Source organism: Scyliorhinus canicula, chromosome 19, assembly GCF_902713615.1.
Source record: "Scyliorhinus canicula chromosome 19, sScyCan1.1, whole genome shotgun sequence".
Lineage (NCBI taxonomy): Eukaryota > Metazoa > Chordata > Chondrichthyes > Carcharhiniformes > Scyliorhinidae > Scyliorhinus > Scyliorhinus canicula.
In genome coordinates this window covers 52900043-52921979 of record NC_052164.1, presented here as the reverse complement: position 1 = coordinate 52921979, position 21937 = coordinate 52900043, and the positions used below count along the sequence as shown (strand labels likewise).

The 21937-nt window shown below is 48.3% G+C and overlaps 1 protein-coding gene across 1 annotated transcript in view; it reads left to right on the top strand.

Annotated features, from left to right (window-relative positions):
* The window catches only part of LOC119954137 (1-phosphatidylinositol 4,5-bisphosphate phosphodiesterase delta-3-like), a 160509-nt gene that overhangs the window by 32194 nt on the left and 106378 nt on the right, over nt 1–21937 (top strand). Inside the window, exon 2 of the mRNA XM_038779071.1 lies at nt 18931–19083. Coding sequence (XP_038634999.1) covers nt 18931–19083 — 153 coding nt within the window. The remainder of the gene's footprint in view (nt 1–18930; nt 19084–21937) is intronic.

Sequence of the window (21937 nt, the reverse complement as noted above, 5' to 3'; positions counted from 1 at the left end):
GCTACACACCGGTTTTCAGTGTGGGCCTGACACTGGAGAAAATATGTTCAGAGAAACAAAGTTAGTCTTTCAGGTTGATGACCTCATCAGAATTTATTTCCGATTTTCAGCATTTGCAATACTTTCATTTTGCTTCACAGTGTGTGCAAAGGGCTTCCGGAACATCGAGAGGCTGTGAAAGGTGTTACGTGAATGCAAATGTCTAACTTTTGGCTGGTTGGATGGAGGGGTACAGCAGTAGCCTGGGTTAATCTTAGTTATGATGACCATTGCTTTTCGCCTCAATATCAAATATGCAATGTGTTTTCATGGGTTGTTCTGTGCCTGAACTTGTAATCAGTCTCCACTCACTAGCCACCACCCTGTAAATTGCTGGGATTACTCTACATAATGAAGCAGCAGAAAAAACAAGTTGTAACTGGACCTGGAACTGTCTCTACAGAAAGCACTCAGAATGTTACAATCTAGTTTCCTACGATTAAAATTACCAAACCAACAGGCTGATCACGTTACTCTCATTCTACTTTCATTGAATCATATATTACAGCACAGAAATAGAACATTCAGGCCATCATTTCATAGAAATTCCAGAACCCCTAGAGTGAAGAAGGAGGCCATTTGGCCCATCAAATCTGCACCGACCCTCTGAAAGAGCACTCTACCAGTCCACTCCTCCATCCACCGGGCCCTATTCTTGTAACCTAACCTGCACATTCCCGAACACTAATGGGCAATTTAGCATGGTTGATCCACCTATCCTGTACATTTTTGGACTATGGACGAAAACCAAAGCACCTGGAGGAAACCCACGCAGACGTGGGGAGAAAGTGCAGACTCCACACAGACAGTCAGCCAGGGTCAGAATTGAACCCGAGTCCCTGACGCTGTGAAGCAGCAGTGCTAATCACTGTGCCACCGTGTTTGTGCCAGACAATCAAGAGCTAAATAGTCTAATCCCACTTTCCAGCTCTTGATCTGTAGCCGTGTGGATTACGGCATTTCAAATGTGTATCTAAATACGTTTTAAATGCAATGAGGTTTTCTGCCTTTGCCACTCACACAGACTGCAAATTCCAGGTACTCTCCACCCTCTCGAAGAAAGGTTTCTCAAAATCCCCTCTAAACCTTCTACCAAATACTTTAAGTCAATGCCCTCAGGTTATTTACATGAGGCGAAGAAATACCCAGGACTGGGATTTCATTCTGGGTTTGGCAACTTGTCAAGTCGGGCAGCGTTTGTGAAGATAACCTTTAATCAGAATTGGAGTTCATCTCGCCCTGAAATAGAAATTCTGTTTCCCTTTACAGGTGCCTCCTGACCTGCTTAGTATCTACAGGACTTTTCGTTTTCAATTCAGATTTCCAGCATTTGGCTTTTAGGTTGGGAGTCAATTGGTTATTCCCCGCTCCCAACACTGTGTCGCGTCAGTGATGCGACAGGATTTTCACCCGGAGGTGGGTTTGATGGCCAATCAGTGGCATCGGGAACAGTCTGGAGGCGGGACCGAGTAAGCATTTGAAGTGGCGCATGGCAAACATCACTGTGCTTGTCATTCATTGAAGTTATGGAGCAGCGCAGGGGGCTGGGCCGGCAGTGGCTCAGGCAGGCACCCCCCGGGCAGCTCCATGATTTTCCAATGCCTCTAATGGATTCAGTGTCCAACTGGGAAGATATTGGTCAGACCACATCAGGAGTATTGTGTTCAGTTCTGGGCACCTTATTTAAGGAAGGATGTTAAAACCCTGGAGAGAGTGCAGAGGAGGTTTACCAGGATAATACCAGGAATGAGGAATTTTAGATACAAAGAAAGATTGGAGAAATTGGGCTTGCTCTCCTTGGAGCAGAGAAGATTAAAGCAATTTTGTTGAGGTGTTTAGAATTCTGAACAATTTTGACAGGGTAAAGATGAATATTCTGTTTCTACTAGTTGGGAAGTCAGTGACCAGGGGTCACAAATTCAAGATGGTCAGCAAGAGAGCTCGGAGTGAGGTGAGGAGAATCTTCTTTACTCCGAGAGTTCTTGGGGTTTGGAATGCGCTGTCTGGAAGAGTAGTGGAAGTGGATTCCAGAGGAGGTTTCAAAAGAGAGCTGGATATATATTTGAAAGTAATTAATTTAGAGGGTTACGGAGATAGAAGCTGGGAATTGGAGCTAGCTGGGTAGCTCTTTTGGGAGCCGGTGCAGACACAATGGGCTGAATGGCCTCCTTCTGTGCTGTAAATAACAATAACAGTATTCTGTTCGCAGCAAGAAATCCAACATGAGATCCCAAGAGTGCATGGGTAGAGGTGGCTCCACAGGTCAGCAGCTGGATTGTCATCAAACAGAAAATGCTGGAAAATCTCCGCAGATCTGGCAGCATCTGTGGACATAGAAACAGAGTTTTGGAATTTCATAGATTTCATAGAATTTACAGTGCAGAAGGAGGCCATTCGGCCCATCGAGTCTGCACCGGCTCCTGGAAAGAGCACCCTACCCAAGGTTAACACCTCCACCCTATCCCCATAACCCAGTAACCCCACCCAACACTAAGGGCAATTTTGGATACTAAGGGCAATTTATCATGTCCAATCCACCTAACCTGCACATCTTTGGACTGTGGGAGGAAACCGGAGCACCCGGAGGAAACCCACGCACACACGGGGAGGATGTGCAGACTCCGCACAGACAGTGACCCAAGCGGGAATCGAACCTGGGACCCTGGAGCTGTGAAGCGATTGTGCTATCCACAATGCTACCGTGCTGCCATAATTTGTATGACTTCTTCAGAGTTAAAGGGAGCGGAAATGTGATGGATTATATACTGTATAAGCAGAAGTGGAGCAGAGTAGAAGGTCAGTGATTAGTGGGGGCTCGGAAAGATTGCAACAAAGATGTGCAGGTCATGAGACAGAGGAAGCGTCAATGGCAGGAGAGGTGCTAGTAGTGATTACTCGGAAAACAAAGGTTAGTGCTCAGTGAAAGTGAAACTTAAGAACAAGTGACAGTGGCATGGTGGGGGAGGTTTTTATTGCATTGGAACAAAAAAATATTTTGGATATTTTAAAAACGATCACGATGGAGGAGAACGGTCACAGTCTAAAGTTGCTGAACTCAAATGTTGAGGGCTGTAATGTGTCTAATTGGAAGATGAGGTGCTACTCCTCCAGTTTGCGGCAGGCTTCACTGGGAATTTGCAGCAGGCCAAGGGCATAAGAACAAGCGACAGGAAGGTCAGGGTCATGCCTGCGGGCTGAGCAAAGGTGTTTCACAAATTGGTCATCCAGTCTGCATTTAGTCTCCCCAATGTAGAGGAGACCACAATGGGAGCAGTTTCAATGATCAAGTGAGATCTGTAAAACTGAGTAGCCAGCAACTGTCAGGAGACAGATCTCTAACTCTGTACACAGCAGCATGGACATAAGCAGAGCAGACAGAGTCACCATTGTTCTCCGCAACATTCAGATCAAGTGGTCAGATGAATCACTGGGACGTTAGCCACCCTCACATTTGGGGCCTATTTGAACTCGGGGCATCACCGAGGAGCCCAATGTCTGATGTGAATGCAATTGTGGAATAAATGAGGGAGGGCAGTCTCCTCATAAACTTGTCTTTCTTCATCCTGTCGGAGAAGGGAGAGCATTGTACCGGTAGCATTGTGAATAGCACAATGGCTTCACAGCTCCAGGGTCCCAGGTTCGATTCCGGCTTGGGTCACTGTCTGTGCGGAGTCTGCACATCCTCCCTGTGTGTGCGTGGGTTTCCTCCGGGTGCTCCGGTTTCCTCCCATAGTCCAAAGATGTGCAGGTTAGGTGGATTGGCCATGATAAATTGCCCTTAGTGTCCAAAATTGCCCTTAGTGTTGGGTGGGGTTACTGGGTTATGAGGATAGGGTGGAGGTGTTGAACTTGGGTAGGGTGCTCTTTCCAAGGGTGCTCTTTACAGTGCAGACTCGATGGGCCAAATGGCCTCCTTCTGCACTGTAAATTCTATGAACTCTATAACTGCAGGGGAATGTCCCTGACGGGAAGGTGATGCGCTGCAGTTTCACACTCTGACCCCGATGGGAGGAGGCAGTTCCAGAAATAGCGACTGTGCCGTTGTGTCAGGCTGTGGGCGATTGAGAGTCAGGAGTTCATGAAGAGCAGGATCACTGTATAGCTCCATCTTCAGGTAAAGGGCATGCGTGCTGTAGCCCATACCGCCGCTGTCATCTCTTGGGTTGTTTGTGCTGAGGCATCTGCTGAGTGACCCCAGCTCTCATCACCACCTTCTTGTGTTCCCCACAGGGCCAGTTGTGGAGGGGTAGGGGAGGGGGGGTAGAATGTACCAGCTCAGTCATCACCCACCTCCTCAGTGAGGAGAGATATCCCTGAGGCAGCACTGTCACATTGTTCCTCCACCAGCATAGACACTCTGTGCCTCAGTCTTGCTTGAGACTGGGTCAACCGCACCTCTCCAATGGGGGAGGAGAAGGCCATCAGCCTGGGACTATGGCAGACAGATTGAGTCATCCTCTACTGGGAGAAGATGCTGGATCTCAGATGTCACACACAAGGATATTCTTTCAGGAATATCCGAGGCAGATGAGTTCCTGAATGTGGGAGATTCCTGAGGCATTTCGCAGCCTTGCGCAGTAACTGGAGGAGACCAAGCAGCACAGTTGATTTGTGATGTGTCAGAAATTGGAGCTCCTCCTTTGAGAGAGTGGCCATGTTCTTGGAGATCCACATCAGCAGCATTCTGAGTGGGTGCAGGAGCAGTGCGCTGACACACACAGAGTGAGACTCTCTGTAACATCAACTGTTCAATGTGGCTGATGGTGCAGAGATGTGAGGAGTGGTGTCAACTGCCACTCAGCCAGTGACCTCGTCCAGCATTGAAGGACCACCAGGAAGGGGTTGAATCAGTTGCAGACTGATGAGGGGAGGTCGCCTCTCGGGGACACTGGTTTCATCCCTTGCCTTCTCTGACTCAGAACCCACCCCTGCCAGAAAGCCCTGTGTTAGAGCCTGCCCCTGCAATGGGCTGGCTGCCTTCACCTCATCCTCAATCATAGGGGGAGCAGCTCATGGGCGCAGACATGAACACAAGAGAACTTGTTGTTACATGCAGTATGTGTGGGCTACATGGGTGGAGACATTTAAGTTTGCATGGTCAGTGACTTTTTCATTTGTGTTATTATTAATTGTACCCATGTAACTTGTATCTTATTATTGCTTAATGTAAAAAGAGATAATGAAGGGATGATGGGTCGTGGGGCTGGGTTTCATTTACATAGAACATAGAACAATACAGCACAGTACAGGCCCTTCGGCCCACAATGTTGTGCTGTCCACTTATCCTAATCTAAGATCACCTAACCTACATCCTTTCAATTTACTGCTGTCCATGTGCCTGTCCAAGGGTCGCTTAAATGTCCCTAATGACTCTGACTCCACCACCTCCACTGGCAGTGCATTCCACACACCCACCACTCTCTGTGTGAGGAACCTACTTCTGACATCTCCCCTATACCTTACTCCAATCACCTTAAAGTTATGTCCCCCTCATGACAGCCATTTCCGCCTGGAAAAAAGTCTCTGGCTATCCACTCTATCCATGTCTCTCATCACCTTGTACACCTCTATCATCACCTCTCTTCCTTCTTTGCTCCAGTAAGAAAAGCCCTAGCTCCCTCAACCTTTCTTCATGATCTGTGTTGGGGGAGATTGCTGGTGGTGGAGATCCGAGTTTGAATCTCTTTGGTGGAAATGTGATCATTCTGTGTGTTTGTATTTGCTGGAAATTGTCTCACTGTAATGGAATGTAGGTTACATAGAACATAGAACATAGAACAGTACAGCACAGAACAGGCCCTTCGGCCCTCAATGTTGTGCCGAGCCATGATCACCCTACTCAAACCCACGTATCCACCCTATACCCGTAACCCAACAACCCCCCCCCTTAACCTTACTTTTATTAGCACACTACGGGCAATTTAGCATGGCCAATCCACCTAACCCGCACATCTTTGGACTGTGGGAGGAAACCGGAGCACCCGGAGGAAACCCACGCACACAGGGGGAGGACGTGCAGACTCCACACAGACAGTGACCCAGCCGGGAATCGAACCTGGGACCCTGGAGCTGTGAAGCATTTATGCTAACCACCATGCTACCCTGCTGGACCACAGACCACAGAGTGGTCTGTCAAAGGACTGGTTTCTACCCAAGTGAAACATTGCTGAATCAGCCTGGTCCTTCCAGCCATAAGGCCTGGGATGGCCATGTCAGCTTCAGTCCAATGCCTGGCACCTGGCTCCACCTTCATCTCTTCGACCTCTTCCCAGGAACCGAGAATTAACCTGCAATTCCTGTGCTCAGTGACCAGCTGAACATTCGGTGAGTGGAAGCCTTTTCTGTCCATGTCCCTCATAATCTTGTATACTTCGGTCAGGTCCCCCTCAGTCTTCTCTGCTCCAACGAAAACAATCCAAGCCTATCCAACCTCTCTTCATAACTTAATTGTTCCATCTCAGGCAACATCCTGGTGAATCTCCTCTGCACCAGCCCCAGTGCACTCACATCCTTCCTATAATGTGGCAACCAGAATTGCACACAGTACTCCAGCTGTGGCCTCACAAAAGTCCAACATGACCTCCTTGCTTTTGTAATCTATCAGTCGACTGACAAAGGCAGGTGTCGCATTTGCCTTTTTCACCACCCTATTTACCGGCCCTTCTGCCTTCAGAGATCTATGGACAAACACGCCAAGATCCCTTTGTTCCTCAGAACATCCCAGTGTCAGGCCATTCATTGAATACTTTCTTGTCACATTACACCTTCCAAAATGTATCATCTCACACTTTTCAGGTTTAAATTCCATCTGCCACTTATCTGCCCACTTAACCATCCCGCCTATGGAGACAGAGAAGTGGTGGAAGAGAGTGTCTCAAAATGGAGAAAGGTGACTAGTGGTGTTCCACAGGGATCCGTGCTCGGACCACTGTTGTTTGTGATATACATAAATGATCTGGATGAAGGTATAGGTGGTCTGATGAGCAAGTTTGCAGATGATACTAAGATTGCTGGAGTTGCAGATAGCGAGGAGGACTGTCAGAGAATACAGCAAAATATAGATAGATTGGAGAGTTGAGCAGAGAAATGGCAGATGGAGTTCAATCCAGGCAAATGCGAGGTGATGCATTTTGGAAGATCTAATTCAAGAGCGGACTATATGGTCAATGGAAGAGTCCTGGGGAAAATTGATGTACAGAGAGATCTGGGAGTTCAGGTTCATTGTACCCTGAAGGTGGCAACGTAGGTCGATAGTGGTCAAGAAGGCATACAGCATGCTTGCCTTCATCGGACGGGGTATTGAGTACAAGAGTCGGCAGGTCATGTTACAGTTGTATAGGACTTTGGTTAGGCCACATTTGGAATACTGCGTGCAGTTCTGGTCGCCACATTACCAGAAGGATAAAGGATGCTTTAGAGAGGGTGCAGAGGAGGTTCACCAGGATGTTGCCTGGTATGGAGGGTGCTAGCTATGAAGAAAGGTTGAGTAGATTAGGATTGTTTTCGTTGGAAAGACGGAGGTTGAGGGGGGACCTGATTGAGGTCTACAAAATTATGAGAGGTATGGACAGGGTGGATAGCAACAAGCTTTTTCCAAGAGTGGGGGTGTCAATTACAAGGGGTCACGATTTCAAGGTGAGAGGGGGAAAGTTTAAGGGAGATGTGCGTGGAAAGTTTTTTACGCAGAGGGTGGTGGGTGCCTGGAACGCTTTGCCAGCAGAGGTGGTAGAGGCGGGCACGATAGCATCATTTAAGATGCATCTAGACAGATATATGAACGGGCGGGGAACAGAAGGAAGTAGATCCTTGGAAAATAGGCAACAGGTTTAGATAAAGGATCTGGATCGGTGCAGGCTGGGAGGGCCGAAGGGCCTGTTCCTGTGCTGTAATTTTCTTTGTTCTTTGTTCTATATCTTTAGATTAAATTTATCTTTAATAATTTGCCGTCTCTCAGCAATGTCAATAAAAGATGATGTGCCTAAAATGATGCGAACATTTTCTCCAAGAGACTGGCTCCAAGCAAAAAGAAAGCTTTGTTCCTGTCTCTGCACTCACATTATTCTATCAATAAACCATTGTGGCCTGTCCCACAGTTACCATGTCTGGAGCTGGCGGCAGTGTATTGTAATGTTTAACATCCATTTAATGAAAACACACTGGCAAAGATTACAGTCTGATTTTAAACATGATTTCTTAGTCTCGGGCGGGATTCTCCGCCGGCGGGATGCTCCATTTTGCCGGCAGTCCGGGGGTTTCCTGATGGTGTTGGGCTGACCCACAATGGGAAACCCCATTGAACAGCCCGCGTAACGGAGCATCCCACCATCAGGGTGAAACGGAAATGTGGTGCGGCAGGCCAGAGAATCCAGCCCCATGTCTCTCTTCTCGTAGGCTCTTGAGAGTGTGCAGCTTATCAATGAAATGTTCTGGCATCAGACACTCGGTTAGATGTTTTGCCTTTGATGTATAAATCGTAAGTTCTGGGTTTCATCAGAAAATTGTGCGGCATATGCTTAAAACTGCCAAACTTCAACCATGGCAGTAAGAGCATCCCCCAGGACGCACAGAGTGTGAAAATCACCCTCTCTGCGTTTATGTTTCTACCCAGTTAAGTGATGGACTGAGTTACTGGCACAGTGAATTTACCTGTCTCGACTCCTTTTTTGTTCTGGCTTTCTCAGGAATGTCTGTAACCTCCCCTTGCCCAGGAGACTCTGTAACATTCTCTAGCTCAGGAACGTCTATAACCTCCCCCTGCCCAGGGCCCTCTATAACATCCCCCTCCCCAGGAGCCAGCACAACGCCCCTGTTGCTATATTTACTCGTTATAAATATGGCAGTCAATAAGGTTGCCTTTCTTTTGTCTAGATATTGATATTATATTGCTTTCTGAGTCGCCAGGTATCAAATGATACCACCACAAGGTTCAACCGGATATCGATCAAAGACCCAGCAACCAGTTAGTTAGTTCAAGTTCAATAATACTTTATTTACACACAAGATTAACTTATACATGCAACATAAACACTACGAGCTAAATTTCACCTAACACAATGACAACCTGTACTTTCGGCTTAGGTCAGAGGAACAGTGGCCTTTGTTCAAATCTGAATCTGCTGGGTCTGGAGAAGTAACTGTGGTTTAGCTAAGCTCATCCGTCTGGTAGCCAGCGTTGAACTTGGACTTGCTTCTGGTAGTGGTGCTACAGTTGGAGGGGCAGCACGGTAGCATAGTGGTTAGCATCAATGCTTCACAGCTCCAGGGTCCCAGGTTCGGTTCCCGGCTGGGTCACTGTCTGTGCGGAGTCTGCACGTCCTCCCCGTGTGTGCGTGGGTTTCCTCCGGGTGCTCCGGTTTCCTCCCACGGTCCAAAGATGTGCGGGTTAGGTGAATTGGCCATGCTAAATTGCCCGTAGTGTCCTAAAAAGTAAGGTTAAGGGGGAGTTGTTGGGTTACGGGTATAGGGTGGATACGTGAGTTTGAGTAGGGTGATCATGGCTCGGCACAACATCGAGGGCCAAAGGGCCTGTTCTGTGCTGTACTGTTCTATGTTCTATGTTCTATGTTCTATATACGTTGCCGGAGCGCCAGGTCCAAAAGAAATCAAACACATGGCAGTGTCTCTCTTTATCCTTGGGGGGTTTCACGCTCTTTTGGGCGGTCCTTAGGTTTGGACCCAATAATTCGGCAGACTTTGATCACTGCCTTCGATCTGAGCCAATAAAGGGGCGGGTGTCTTGATGGCTGGGCATGTCCTAAGCGATCATTGACCTTGCTGTTTATGCTTCCTGAGTAAAGGGAGTGGCGCAGATGTGTCTGGAATTGTATCGGTTACCCGAGTATCAGTCCTTTATCTTATGGAGATGGGTCATTAAAATGCTAATCGGTTGGGGGTTTTGATGCTGTCTGGATTCTCTGCTCATGAATATACATGCAGGCTCTGTGCCTGCCTGAATCTTACATTGTCCATATTTCCCTTTAGGCTTTGCGAACATCCATGTTTCTTGTGGTAATTGGCCATCCCAGATGGCTACACCCTACCGCCCTGGAGCCTCTTCCTCTGCCCAGAAGGCTCTGTAACTTCCCCCTGCCCTGGAGCCTCTGTAACCTATTAGCTTTATTAATTAACATAGCTTGTTCTTTGATGAACACTACACATCAAAGCCATCCATACCAAGAAAACAGAGAACATCACATGGTACCAGGTGTGTGTCCTGAGGTAAAATAGAAAGGTTTAGTGAGAGAAAAGAAATCTCTGTGCGAAAAAAAACTTGCGAAGAAAGGAGAAAAATCACTCTCCCAGGCTCCGATCTCAACGGCCTAGAGGAAGCCAGTAACATCAAAAAACTTGCCAGTTGAAGGTAGATAGAGGGGTTGCAGACTCCAAAGCAAATCCGGACAATGGGTAAAGTTGATGTTAACTGGAAAAATTTCAAACAGCAATTTGAATTATATATCTCAGCCTTAGACCTCGAATCAACCAGCGGAAAATTGTTTTTTTTATAAATTTAGATTACCCAATTATTTTTTCCAATTAAGGGGCAATTTAGTGCGGCCAATCCACCTACTCTGCACATTTTTGGGTTGTGGGGGCGAAACCCACACAGACACGGGGAGAATGTGCAGAAAATTGGTTTTTTTTATCCATGGCTGGATCGCAAGCCCTCGAGATTTTCAACTCATTCCATTCTGAGAATGAGGATGATAAAAAAATATATAATAAAGTAATCAAAATGTTCGACAGGCATTGTGAACTTCAGATAAATTACATTTTTGAAAGATACATTTTCAGGAAAAGAGTCCAGAACGCAGGTGAAACACTTGACTGCTTTATTGCCGATCTCAGGCTTAAAGAGCAGATGTGTAATTTTCCCACATTATTATGTGCGATCAGATTGTATATGGAGTAAAAAAGTGAAAAGCTGTGTGAGAGATTATTGAGACAATCAAAGTTAATGTTAGAAGACACCATTTGTATATGTTGAGCCAGCGAACTTGCATAAAATCAATATTCTGAAATGTTGATCCGTGAAAGTGGCAGAAAACGAACATATGGCTGACGCCATTGATGCTGTGGCGCACTTGAAAAAGCAGCACACTCAAATGGTAGCCATTATCTGCATGACGTCATGACGTGCAGACATTGTGGTCTCGCCCACCAAGTAAAACAAATACCATGCCTTCGGTAAAACTTGTGCGAAGTGTCACACTTTTAATCACTTTGCTTCTCAGTGTCGAACAGAAACTACATAATGACAATTTAAGAAGATGGGTACAGTTACTAAAGGAAGAGCTGTACAGGAAATAAGTTTATAGAAACATGAAATTAAAGCGAGTAAACCTAACACTGTGCAAGATGAATACAACTTAGAAGACACTTTCTTTGTCGATACAGTTGAAAATGTAAATGAAGTTCCACAGGCAATTTCCTATGCAGACAATTTAAAACTGACCTCAATTGCTCACGAGCATGATGAGTGGACAATGCCATTACAAATTCAAGCAACCAATATTCAAATTAAACTGGATACTGGTGCATGAGCTAATTTGATAAATCAATCAGACATGACCAAACTGAAAATAAAACCTCAAATTGATACATGTACATACATAGAACATACAGTGCAGAAGGAGGCCATTTGGCCCATCGAGTCTGCACCGACCCACTTAAGTCCTTACTTCCACCCTATCCCCGCAACTCAATAACCCCACCTAACATTTTTGGACACTAACGGCAATTTAGCATGGCCAATCCACCCAACCTGCACGTCTTTGGACTGTGGGAGGAAACCAGAGCACCCGGAGGAAACCCACGCAGACACGGGGAGAACATGAAGACTCCACACAGACATTGACCCAGCGGGGAATTGAACCTGGGACCCTGGCGCTGTGAAGCCACAGTGCAAGCAACGTGTGCTACCGTGCTGCCCAAAAATGACTCGGTTGCGGGTTGACAGTGGCAATGTTATTACCACAATGGGGACCTGCTATCTCATTTTTCAGGTCAAAGACATGAAGGTGCCAATTAAATTTGAGATTGTCGGACTAAAACAATCTTCATTGTTGGGTGTACAGACATGCGAGCAACTGCAGTTGGTGAAGTGAATTCATAGCTCAGACAAAATTTCAGCCACTGGCAAAGACCAAAGTTTCCCAATGATTTTCATGGAATGGGTACGTTATCATTCAAATATATCTGAGCGAGAATGCTAAGCCAGTTATTCATCCACCAAAGAGGGTACCAGTTCCCCGAAGGAACGCTTGAAACTGGAACCTAACCGCATGCAGCAGCTGGGGATCTAATAAACATGGTAGAACCCACTGTTGGGTTAGTTTGATGGTGTGCGTCAAGAAAGAAAATGGCGACCTCAGGATCTGCAGTGATCCAAAGGATCTCAACCAAAATATAAAGAAGGAACATTACCCAATTCCCAAACATGAAGAGATCACAATTGAAATGTCTGGTACCAGAATTTTCACGAAACTAGATGCCTCTAGAGGGTTTTGGCAACTGGACCTAAATGAAGGCAGCAGAAAACTATGTACTTTCAACACTCTGTATGGAAGGTACTGTTATAATCGAATGCCTTTTGGTATACCAGCATCAGAGATATTTCAGCGAGTGATGGAACACATGATAGAAGGTATTGCAGGCGTCAGAGTATATGTTGACGACATTATCAAATGGCCAGCGACTCAAGAAGAATACAATGCAAGACTCCTTTTTAAAAAAATTTAGAGTACCCAATTCATTTTTTCCAATTAAGGGGCAATTTAGCATGGCCATTCAACCTAACCTGCACATCTTTAGATTGTGCAGATGAAACCCACGCAAACACGGGGAGAATGTGCAAACTCCACACGGACAGTGACCCAGAGCCGGGATCGAACCTGGGACCCCGGCGCCGTGAGGCAGCAATGCTACCCACTGCGCCACCGTGCTGCCCTCAATGCAAGACTTCTTCAAGTCATGCAGCGAATCAAGAAGTTTGGTTTAAAACTCAATAGAACCAAATGTCAATTTGGTGTCTCCAAACTTACGTGTTTAGGTGACCAGATTTCAGCTCAAGGTGTGCAGCCAGACACTGAGAAGGTTGCAGCCATCAACAAACTGTCTTCCCTTAACGACAAAAAGCGGTTGTTCGACTGCTAGGGCAGCACGGTAGCACAAGTGAATAGCACTGTGGCTTCACAGCGCCAGGGTCCCAGGTTCGATTCCCCGCTGGGTCACTGTCTGTGCGGAGTCTGCATGTTCTCCCCGTGTCTGCGTGGGTTTCCTCCAGGTTCTCCGGTTTCCTCCCACAGTCCAAAGATGTGCAGGTTAGGTGGATTGGCCAATGTAAATTGCCCTTAGTGACCAAAAAAGGTTAGGAGGGGTCATTGGGGTATGGGGTTAGGGTATGAAGTGAGGGCTTAAGTGGGTCAGTGCCAACTCGATGGGCCGAATGGCCTCCTTCTGCACTTTATGTTCTATGCTAGGCATGGCAAACTTTCTCATCATGTATTACGGCTCTGAGACATCTAATATGAAAAAATGTTGTATTCACATGGTCTGAAGAACATGCAAAAGAGTAGTCTGACATAAAAACAGTACTCACTAGTTCTGTCTTTCTTTAATCCTAAGAGTGAAAGAAAGATATCCACAGAAGGACGGCTTAGGAGCTGTGCTGCTTCAGCAAACATCTGACAGGCAATTCCAGCCAATTGCATATGCCTCGAGAGCAATGACTAACCGAACAGCGCTATGCACAAATCGAAAAAGAATGTTTGGGTCTCTTAACTGGAGTGGACAAATTCCAGGACTGTGTATGGGTTACCCATCGTTACAGTGGAAACGGATCATCGTCCTCTCATAGCTATCATCAAAAAAAACTTGAATGATATGTGATCCGAGACTCCAAGGTATGACTTCGAGCTAGTCTACACACCGGGCAAAGACAGTTTTGTAGCTGAAGGCACTGTCACGTGTAACTGAAGATACTGGAATGACCAACATTGTCCAGGCAATTGAAGCTCAAGCCACCCTGATAGAAGAAAGTCTACCTGTCTCAGATAAAAAAAATGAAACTAATGAAGGAAGAAACAGCCAAGGACGACACCATTCAGCATGTGTTGCATTGCATGCGAGATGGACGGCCGAAGGAATTTGTTCCAACTATAGGAACATTCGAGCGGATCTGAGCAGCGTAAACAGAATCCTGCTTAGACAAGACCGGATAGTAATTCCAACTCCGATAAGGAAAATGGGGCGGGATTCTCCGATAATGGGGCTATGTTCCCACACCCGCGGAAAAACGCGCGTAAATCACTCTGGACTTAGCTGGTGAAAGTCCAGAGTGGTTCTCCTACCTGGAGGGAGCTAGCAGGCCCCCGGAATAGTCCTCGCAGCTCCGGCTGCCGATACGGGACCCTGCACTTGCGGTAGGGAGTCCATGCATGCGCACGGCGGTGGCCTGTGTCGGCCGCCCCGCCCGACTTGGCCGACCCACACCATGGACTAGCACCAAAACGATAGGCCTACCCCAGATTACGCGCGCCCGCAGATCGGTGGCCCCCGATTGATAACCTGGTCGTCCTGGAGGCCACACCCCCCCCATGAATGACCCTATCGCCCCCCACCAGGGCGGCCATGGACTAAGTCCGCAGCCGCCACGCCGAGTGCCCGCTGGGTGGAACCATGAGATAATCACGCCAGTGGGAACTCGGCCAGCTGCACGAACCACGCTGGCGGGAACTCAGCCAGCTGCACGAACCACGCTGGCGGGAACTCAGCCAGCTGCACGAACCATGCTGGTGGGAACTCAGCCAGCTGCACGAACCACGTTGGTGGAACTCGGCCGGCTGCACGAACCACGCTGGCGGGAACTCAGCCAGCTGCATGAACCACGCTGGCGGGAACTCGGCCGGCTGCACGAACCACGCTGGTGGGAACTCAGCCAGCTGCACAAACCACGCTGGCGGGAACCCAACCAGCTGCACGAACCATACTGGTAGGAAGTCGGCCGGCTGCACGAACCAATTCTCCGGGGACCAGGGAATCGCGGGAGCGGCATCGGACCCGATCTCAGGTTTGACGCGCATTCTCCGCCCCGCGCTGGGCGAGATTTCAGCGAGGAGGCTCGGAGAATATCACCCATGATCCTTAGCAAGGAGCATGAAGGACATCTAGGGATGGAACAGTGCAAAGAGCTCGTCAATCAGTATATTGGCCAAGCATCAATCGAGGGGCTGTTTAGCACACTGGGCTAAATCGCTGGCTTTGAAAGCAGACCAAGCAGGCCAGCAGCACGGTTCGGTTCCCGTAACAGCCTCCCCGAACAGGCGCCGGAATGTGGCGACTAGGGGCTTTTCACAGTAACTTCATTGAAGTCTACTCGTGACAATAAGCGATTTTCATTTTCATATTAATAACCTTGTTGTAGCATGCAAAACCTGTCAGAGGCACCAGTCACAGCAGGAAAAAGAAACACTGACGATGCATGAACTTGTCAAGACTCCATCGTCGAAGGTTGGCATCGACCTGTTTTACTTCCATGGAAATTATTATTTTGTAATCATAGATTACTTCTCGAACTGTCCCGAGGTGATCAAATTGCCCAATTCCACTTCATAAGCAGTCACAAAAGCTACCAAAGAGGTGTTTGCAAGACATGGAATCCCATTTACTGTCATGACTGACAACAGTCCATGTTTTGACAGCTACAATTGGACAGAATTCTCACAAAGGAACGATTTTCAGCATATCACTTCTAGCCCATGACACCCACAATCTAATGGGAAAGAGGAAAAAGGTGTGTACAGAGCCAAGCAACTGCTCAAAAAAGTATTGGATTCAAGAAGTGATCCATTCTTATCCTTACTCAGCTCTAGAGCAACACCACCAGCTGCTGGATTTTCACCAGCACAACTGCTAATGAATCAACAGCTATGCACAACATTACCATATTTACCCACAGCAGATCCTGATAATGATATGCTGTGCAGAAAATTAAGCAAAACAAGCAAAATCAGCAGCGTTACTACGATAGAACAACAAAGGACATAGCAATGCTCGAGCTAGGAGATAACGTGCGGGGACAGATACCAACAAGAGCACGGTCCTGCATCGCTCGTGTGATTCTCCAGGCCGCTCCACACTCCTACATCATTCTGACAGACAAAGGTTCAATCCTATGAAGGAATTGTAGAGCGCTTCTAAAACTGAAGACAGCTCAACCTGTATTTCCACGTATAGAGCTTGACAGAGAGCGACTGAAGACAACTTCTAGAGCTTCTACAGCACAACAGCGAGATGTTGTGACTGCAAAGAAGACAACATCCGTTCAACTACCACGATTGAGAAGGTCCACATGCATCAAAAAGAAGCCAGACACAGAACAAATAAATGTACAGCACAAGAACAGGCCCTTCGGCCCTCCAAGCTTGCACCAACCACACTGCCTGTCTAAACTAAAATCTTCTACACTTCCGGGATCCGTATCCCTCTCTTCCCATCCTATTCATGTATTTGTCAAGGTGCCCCTTAAATGCTACTATCGTCCCTGCTTCCACCACCTCCTCTGGCAGCGAGTTCCAGGCACTCACTACCCTCTGTGTAAAAAAACTTGACTCGTACACCTCCTCTAAACCTTGCCCCTCGCACCTTAAACCTATGCCTCTAAGAAATTGATCCCTCTCCCCTGGGAAAACGTCTCTGACTATCAACTCTGTCTATGCCCCTCATAATTTTGTAGACATCAGGTCGCCCCTCAACCTCCGTCGTTCCAGTGAGAACAAACCGAGTTGATTCAACCTCTCCTTATAGCTAATGCCCTCCATACCAGGCAACATCCTGGTAAATCTCTTCTGCACCCTCTCTGAAGCCTCCACATCCTTCTGGTAGTGTGGCGACCAGAATTGAACACCATGGGTGGGATTCTCCGACCCCCCGGCGGGGGGCGGCATGAATCCAGCCGGCTGCCGAATTCTCCGATGCCAGGGTTTTGGCGGGGGTGGGAATCGCGGCGTGGTGGGAATCGCGGCGTGCCGGTCGGCGGCTGCTGGCAGTGGCCTCCCCGGCGATTCTCCGGCCCGAATTGGACGAGTGGCCGCCTGTTTTCAGCGAGTCCCACCGGCGTAAATCACAACAGGTCCTTACCGGCGGGACCTGGCTCCACGGGCGGCCTGCAGAGCCCTCGGGAGTGCGCGGGGGGATCTGGCCCCGGAGGGATGCCCCCACGGTGGCCTGGCCCGCGATCGGAGCCCACTGATCCGCTGGCGGGCCTGTGCTGTGGGGGCACTCTTTCCCTCCGCACCGGCCGCTGTCAACCTCCGCCATGGCCGGTGCGGAGAAGAACCCCCCCTGCACATGCACTGGGATGATGCCAGCACGCGCTGGTGCTCCCGCGCATGCATCAACCCGCGCCGATCGGCAGAGGCCCTTTGGCGCCGGTTGGCGTGGAGCCCCGCCAGTTCGCGGAGAATCCCGCCCTATACTCCAAGTGGGGTCTAACTAAGGTTTTAAGGTTCGTGGGCAGCACGGTAGCACAAGTGTATAGCACTGTGGCTTCACAGCGCCAGGGTCTCAGGTTCGATTCCCCGCTGGGTCACTGTCTGTGCAGAATCAGCACGTTCTCCCCATGTCTGCGTGGGTTTCCTCCAGGTGCTCTGGTTTCCTCCCACAGTCCAAAAGACATGCTGGTTAGGCGGATTGGTCATGATAAATTGCCCTTAGTGACCAAAAAGGTTAGGATGGGTTATTGGGTTTCGGGGTCAGATTGGTCAGTGGGTCGGTGCAGACTCGATGGGCCGAATGGCCTCCTTCTGTACTGTATGTTCTATGTTCTATACAGCTGCAACATGACTTGCCAATTTTGATACTCAATGCCTTGGCCAATGAAGGCAAGCATTCCAAATGACTTCTTGACTACCTTCTCCACCTGTGTTGCCCCTTTCAGTGACCTGTGGACTTGTACACCTAGATCTCTCTGACTCAATACTCTTGAGGGACTCAAGTTGAGAGACTTTTAAAAATAGTTAACAAATGGACAGTAGCCATGCAACTATGTATACAACATGCAATGCTCAGACCATGTAAATATGTTTGTACAAGTCTCCAAATAAATTCAAATAAAGGGGGAATAATGTGGATATTGTGCGGTAGGTGAAGGGTTAATAATTTTATGTAAGCACATCTCATCACCAGATGGTGATCAAGAGAAGTCACGTAGATCATGTTGCACCCTTGATTTTGGGTGAAGGTGTTTAGGTGTGAGAGAGTAGTTGTGTATTGTGGAGTTATGAGTTATAGCAGTTTATTTAGCAACTTGTGTGCCCAGGAAAATGTTCAAATCGAGTAGTGCGAATAAATTAGCTTTGTTAATTAACATAACTTTATGTTATTTGTTGAACACTACACATTAAAGCTATCCATATAAAGAAAACAGAGAACATCACATCTGTAACCCCCCCCCCCCCCCCCCCCACCCAGGAGTCCCTGTAGCACCCCCCTGCCCAGGAGCCTCTGTAACCCCCCCCTGCCCAGGAGTCCCTGTAACCTCGACCTGCCCAGGAGCCTCTGTAACCCCCCCCTGCCCAGGAGTCCCTGTAACCTCGACCTGCCCAGGAGCCTCTGTAACCACCCCCCCCCCCCCCCCCCCCCCCCTGCCCAGGAGTCCCTGTAACCTCCCTCTGCCCAGGAGGCTCTGTAACCTCCCCCTGCCCAGGAGCCTCTGTAACCCCCCGCCCCCCCTGCCCAGGAGCCCCTGTAAAGTGCCCCGACCAAGTCTGAGTATCTCTGTGAAGTTCCCCTGCCCAGGAGTGCCAGTTACACCCCCTGCCCAAACAGTTATTTATTCTCCCTGGTTTTCATGGTTTTTTTTCTTTCTTGATTTTGATTCCCTGTCTCTCTCAGGGCTGCATGATGATGAAGATGTGAAATTCATGCTGAAAGGCAGCAAGTTAAAAAAAGTGAAATCAGGTACATGGAAGAAAAGTCGATGGATGAAACTACAGGAGGACGGGCTTTCCATCTGGTGTGAGTCCAGGAACAAGGCACCACCTACCTGTGAGTATCTGAGCAAAGGTACAACATTGCCTAAGTAAACACTTTGAGGAATCAAGTGGAGTAAGAGACAGTTTCAACATCCACTTCTCTACGTTCTCGGAGATAGCACAGGCCTATTGTTCAACAACATTTCCTTTGCCATCTCTGGAATTTATTCATGCACTACAATGTCCTATTCCTCTGATATAACTGGGTTTGTTATATCTGCTTTCACCGTTATTCTGCCTTCAAGCCTCCATTTTGTCCAGTCACTGGACTATTTTGAAATCTGGTAACCATCAAGTCTTCTATTCCTAGTGTCGAGGAGGGATGCCTCATTAGCTGCAGGAAGGCTGAAGGAATTGACTGCTATCCCCAGTGGGCGGCACGGTAGCACAGTGGTTAGCACTGTTGCTTCACAGCGCCAGGGTCTATTCCCGGCTTGGGTCACTGTCTGTGTGGAGTCTGCACGTTCTCCCCGTGTCTGCGTGGGTTTCCTCCGGGTGCTCTGGTTTCCACCCACAAGTCCCGAAAGATGTGCTGTTGGGTGAATTGGACATTCTGAATTCTTCCTCTTGTGTACCCAAACAGGCGCCTGAGTGTGGCGACTAGGGGACTTTCACAGTAACTTCATTGCAGTGTTAATATAAGCCTACTTGTGACAATAATAAAGATTATTATTATTGTATTTTTCGTAAGGCAGCTGATATCTGATCCAACAGAGCCTCCCTCTCCGAGAACTACATGAGGGTTCAGCTCAGCTGCCTTTCCAGATGTGGCACCTCAGCACAAATTCGTCATTCAAATGTTGACACTGATTTAAGGATTCCCTACTTGAAATTTCTGAATCTTGTTAAAGTCCATGATTCCCTCCATCATGAAATGAGTGTCAATTTTGAAAGCTGTCAAATTCTGAACGTGCCCTATTGAACTTTCACAAGTCACCTTTCTTGCAGATTCACACGATCTGTTAACCCCGGCTTGATCTGGATCACATCAGCGCTCGGCATGATCCAGATAATTTATTTAAATGAGCCAATAGATACATTTAAATGCACGCAGGCCGTTTGAGGCCACATTCCCCCGGATCCCCGTATTTACCAGCCGCACGACCAGGCTCCACTTTGTACTGGTCTCCACATGATGATGTGATGGCCATACCAGGAGGCTGATGGGTCATTGCAGCCATGGTTAGGGCAGTCAAGTGCCCTGGCAGTACCCATGGCATCCTGGCAATGCCAATGTGGCACTGCAGGTGAGCCAGATTGGCACTAAGAGGGTGCCAGGAGCAGTGTCCAGGTGCCAGGTTGGCACTACCAAGGGGTAGGTCCTGAGGGAAGCCATGAAGGGGGTGAAGTGGGGACCTTAAAGCGGGTGGATTGAAGGAGGGGGGGCTAAAGGTGGGGGGGCTCTCAGTGACCCCCATGGTGGGTTATGCTCACTTGGGGAAGGGGGTGCTCTCCTGTGCTCACACCGCTCGGGGACTTCGCACGGCGGCTGCGGACTGAGACACAGTCGGGAAGGGGGGCCCCAGCGGGGACTGGGAGGGATTGGTGGGGGATGGTCCGGGGGTGGCTAGGCTGGTTACTGGGGGGGCAGTTTTGGCAGGCCGGGTCAGCGCGTGCACAGTGCCATGTTGAACGGTGTGGCTGCCGCCGTGCGCATACGCGGCCATGGACCCAGCCGTTTTCCGGCCATATCTGCAAGTAAAGCCAGGGGCTTTATGCTGCGCGGCTGCTGGCCCCCACTGGACGGAGGATTGGTGCGGGGGCGGTGCCGACTTTCTGGTCGTAATACCAGATGAATCCTGCGGACATAGCCGCAGGAGCGGAGAATCCAGCCCTTCATTTTTTGGGAGTATCGCACCCGTTAGCTCCGCTCTCTCTCCACAGATGCTGTCAGATCTGCTGAGATTTTTCACCATCTTTCATTCTGTTGCTATACACTGTTGAGTAAACCAATGGAACAAAAGTATACTAATTAACAGAGGACCCGGATGTGGTAGTAACCACTGCTGTATATATTAGGGTATGTACGGTAAGGCCCTGTACTACAGGTGCTGGGGTAGTCCCTGCCTGCTGGCTCTGCCCAGTAGGCGGAGTATAAATATGTGTGCTCCCCGTACAGCAGCCATTTCGCCAGCTGCTGTAGGAGACCACACATCTTAGTGTAATAAAGCCTCAGTTGTATTCAACTCTCATCTTTGTGCAATTGGGTTCGGTCCCGGCCTCAGGTCACTGTCCGTGTGGACTTTGCATATTCTCCCCGTGTCTGTGTGGGTCTCACCCCTAAAACCCAAAGGTATGCAGGTCAGGTGGATTGGTCGCACTAAATTGCCCCTTAATTGGAAATAAATTATTGGGTACTCTAAATTTATAAAAAAAAGTAAACTAATTAACCTAAACTCATTAAATTGAGTTAAAGGGCACTGTAACAAAAGACAAAACTTTAAAGGAAACTTATCTAATCAAATTAAAATGTTGTTTTGCGAGCTGATGAGGAATCAAATCCCTGTACTCCCCGTCATGGAAGGCCTCAAGTGTAGCAGTGAACACTGTGCTCTTCCTCCAAGGACAGTCGGGTGCAAAAGTAACCACAGAAGAGGGGTAGACCTTTGGGCTAGACAACCCCCTCGGCCACCTCGGACAGGCCCAAGAGCAGGTCCAACACCCTCCTTGCCCCTCTCTGCACCAGGCGACCAAAAATTAGGAGTGTGGGACTGAAGTGCGATCAAAACACGAGGAGCAGTCCTTCAAGTAACTAAAAAGTAGCTGCAGCCTCTGGCAAATGACAGTTACATGAAAAAGGAACTCCTCAAATCTGAGGAAAATGTAGGGCAGCCTGGGAGTCTGTCAATCATCTTATTCTTCCATTG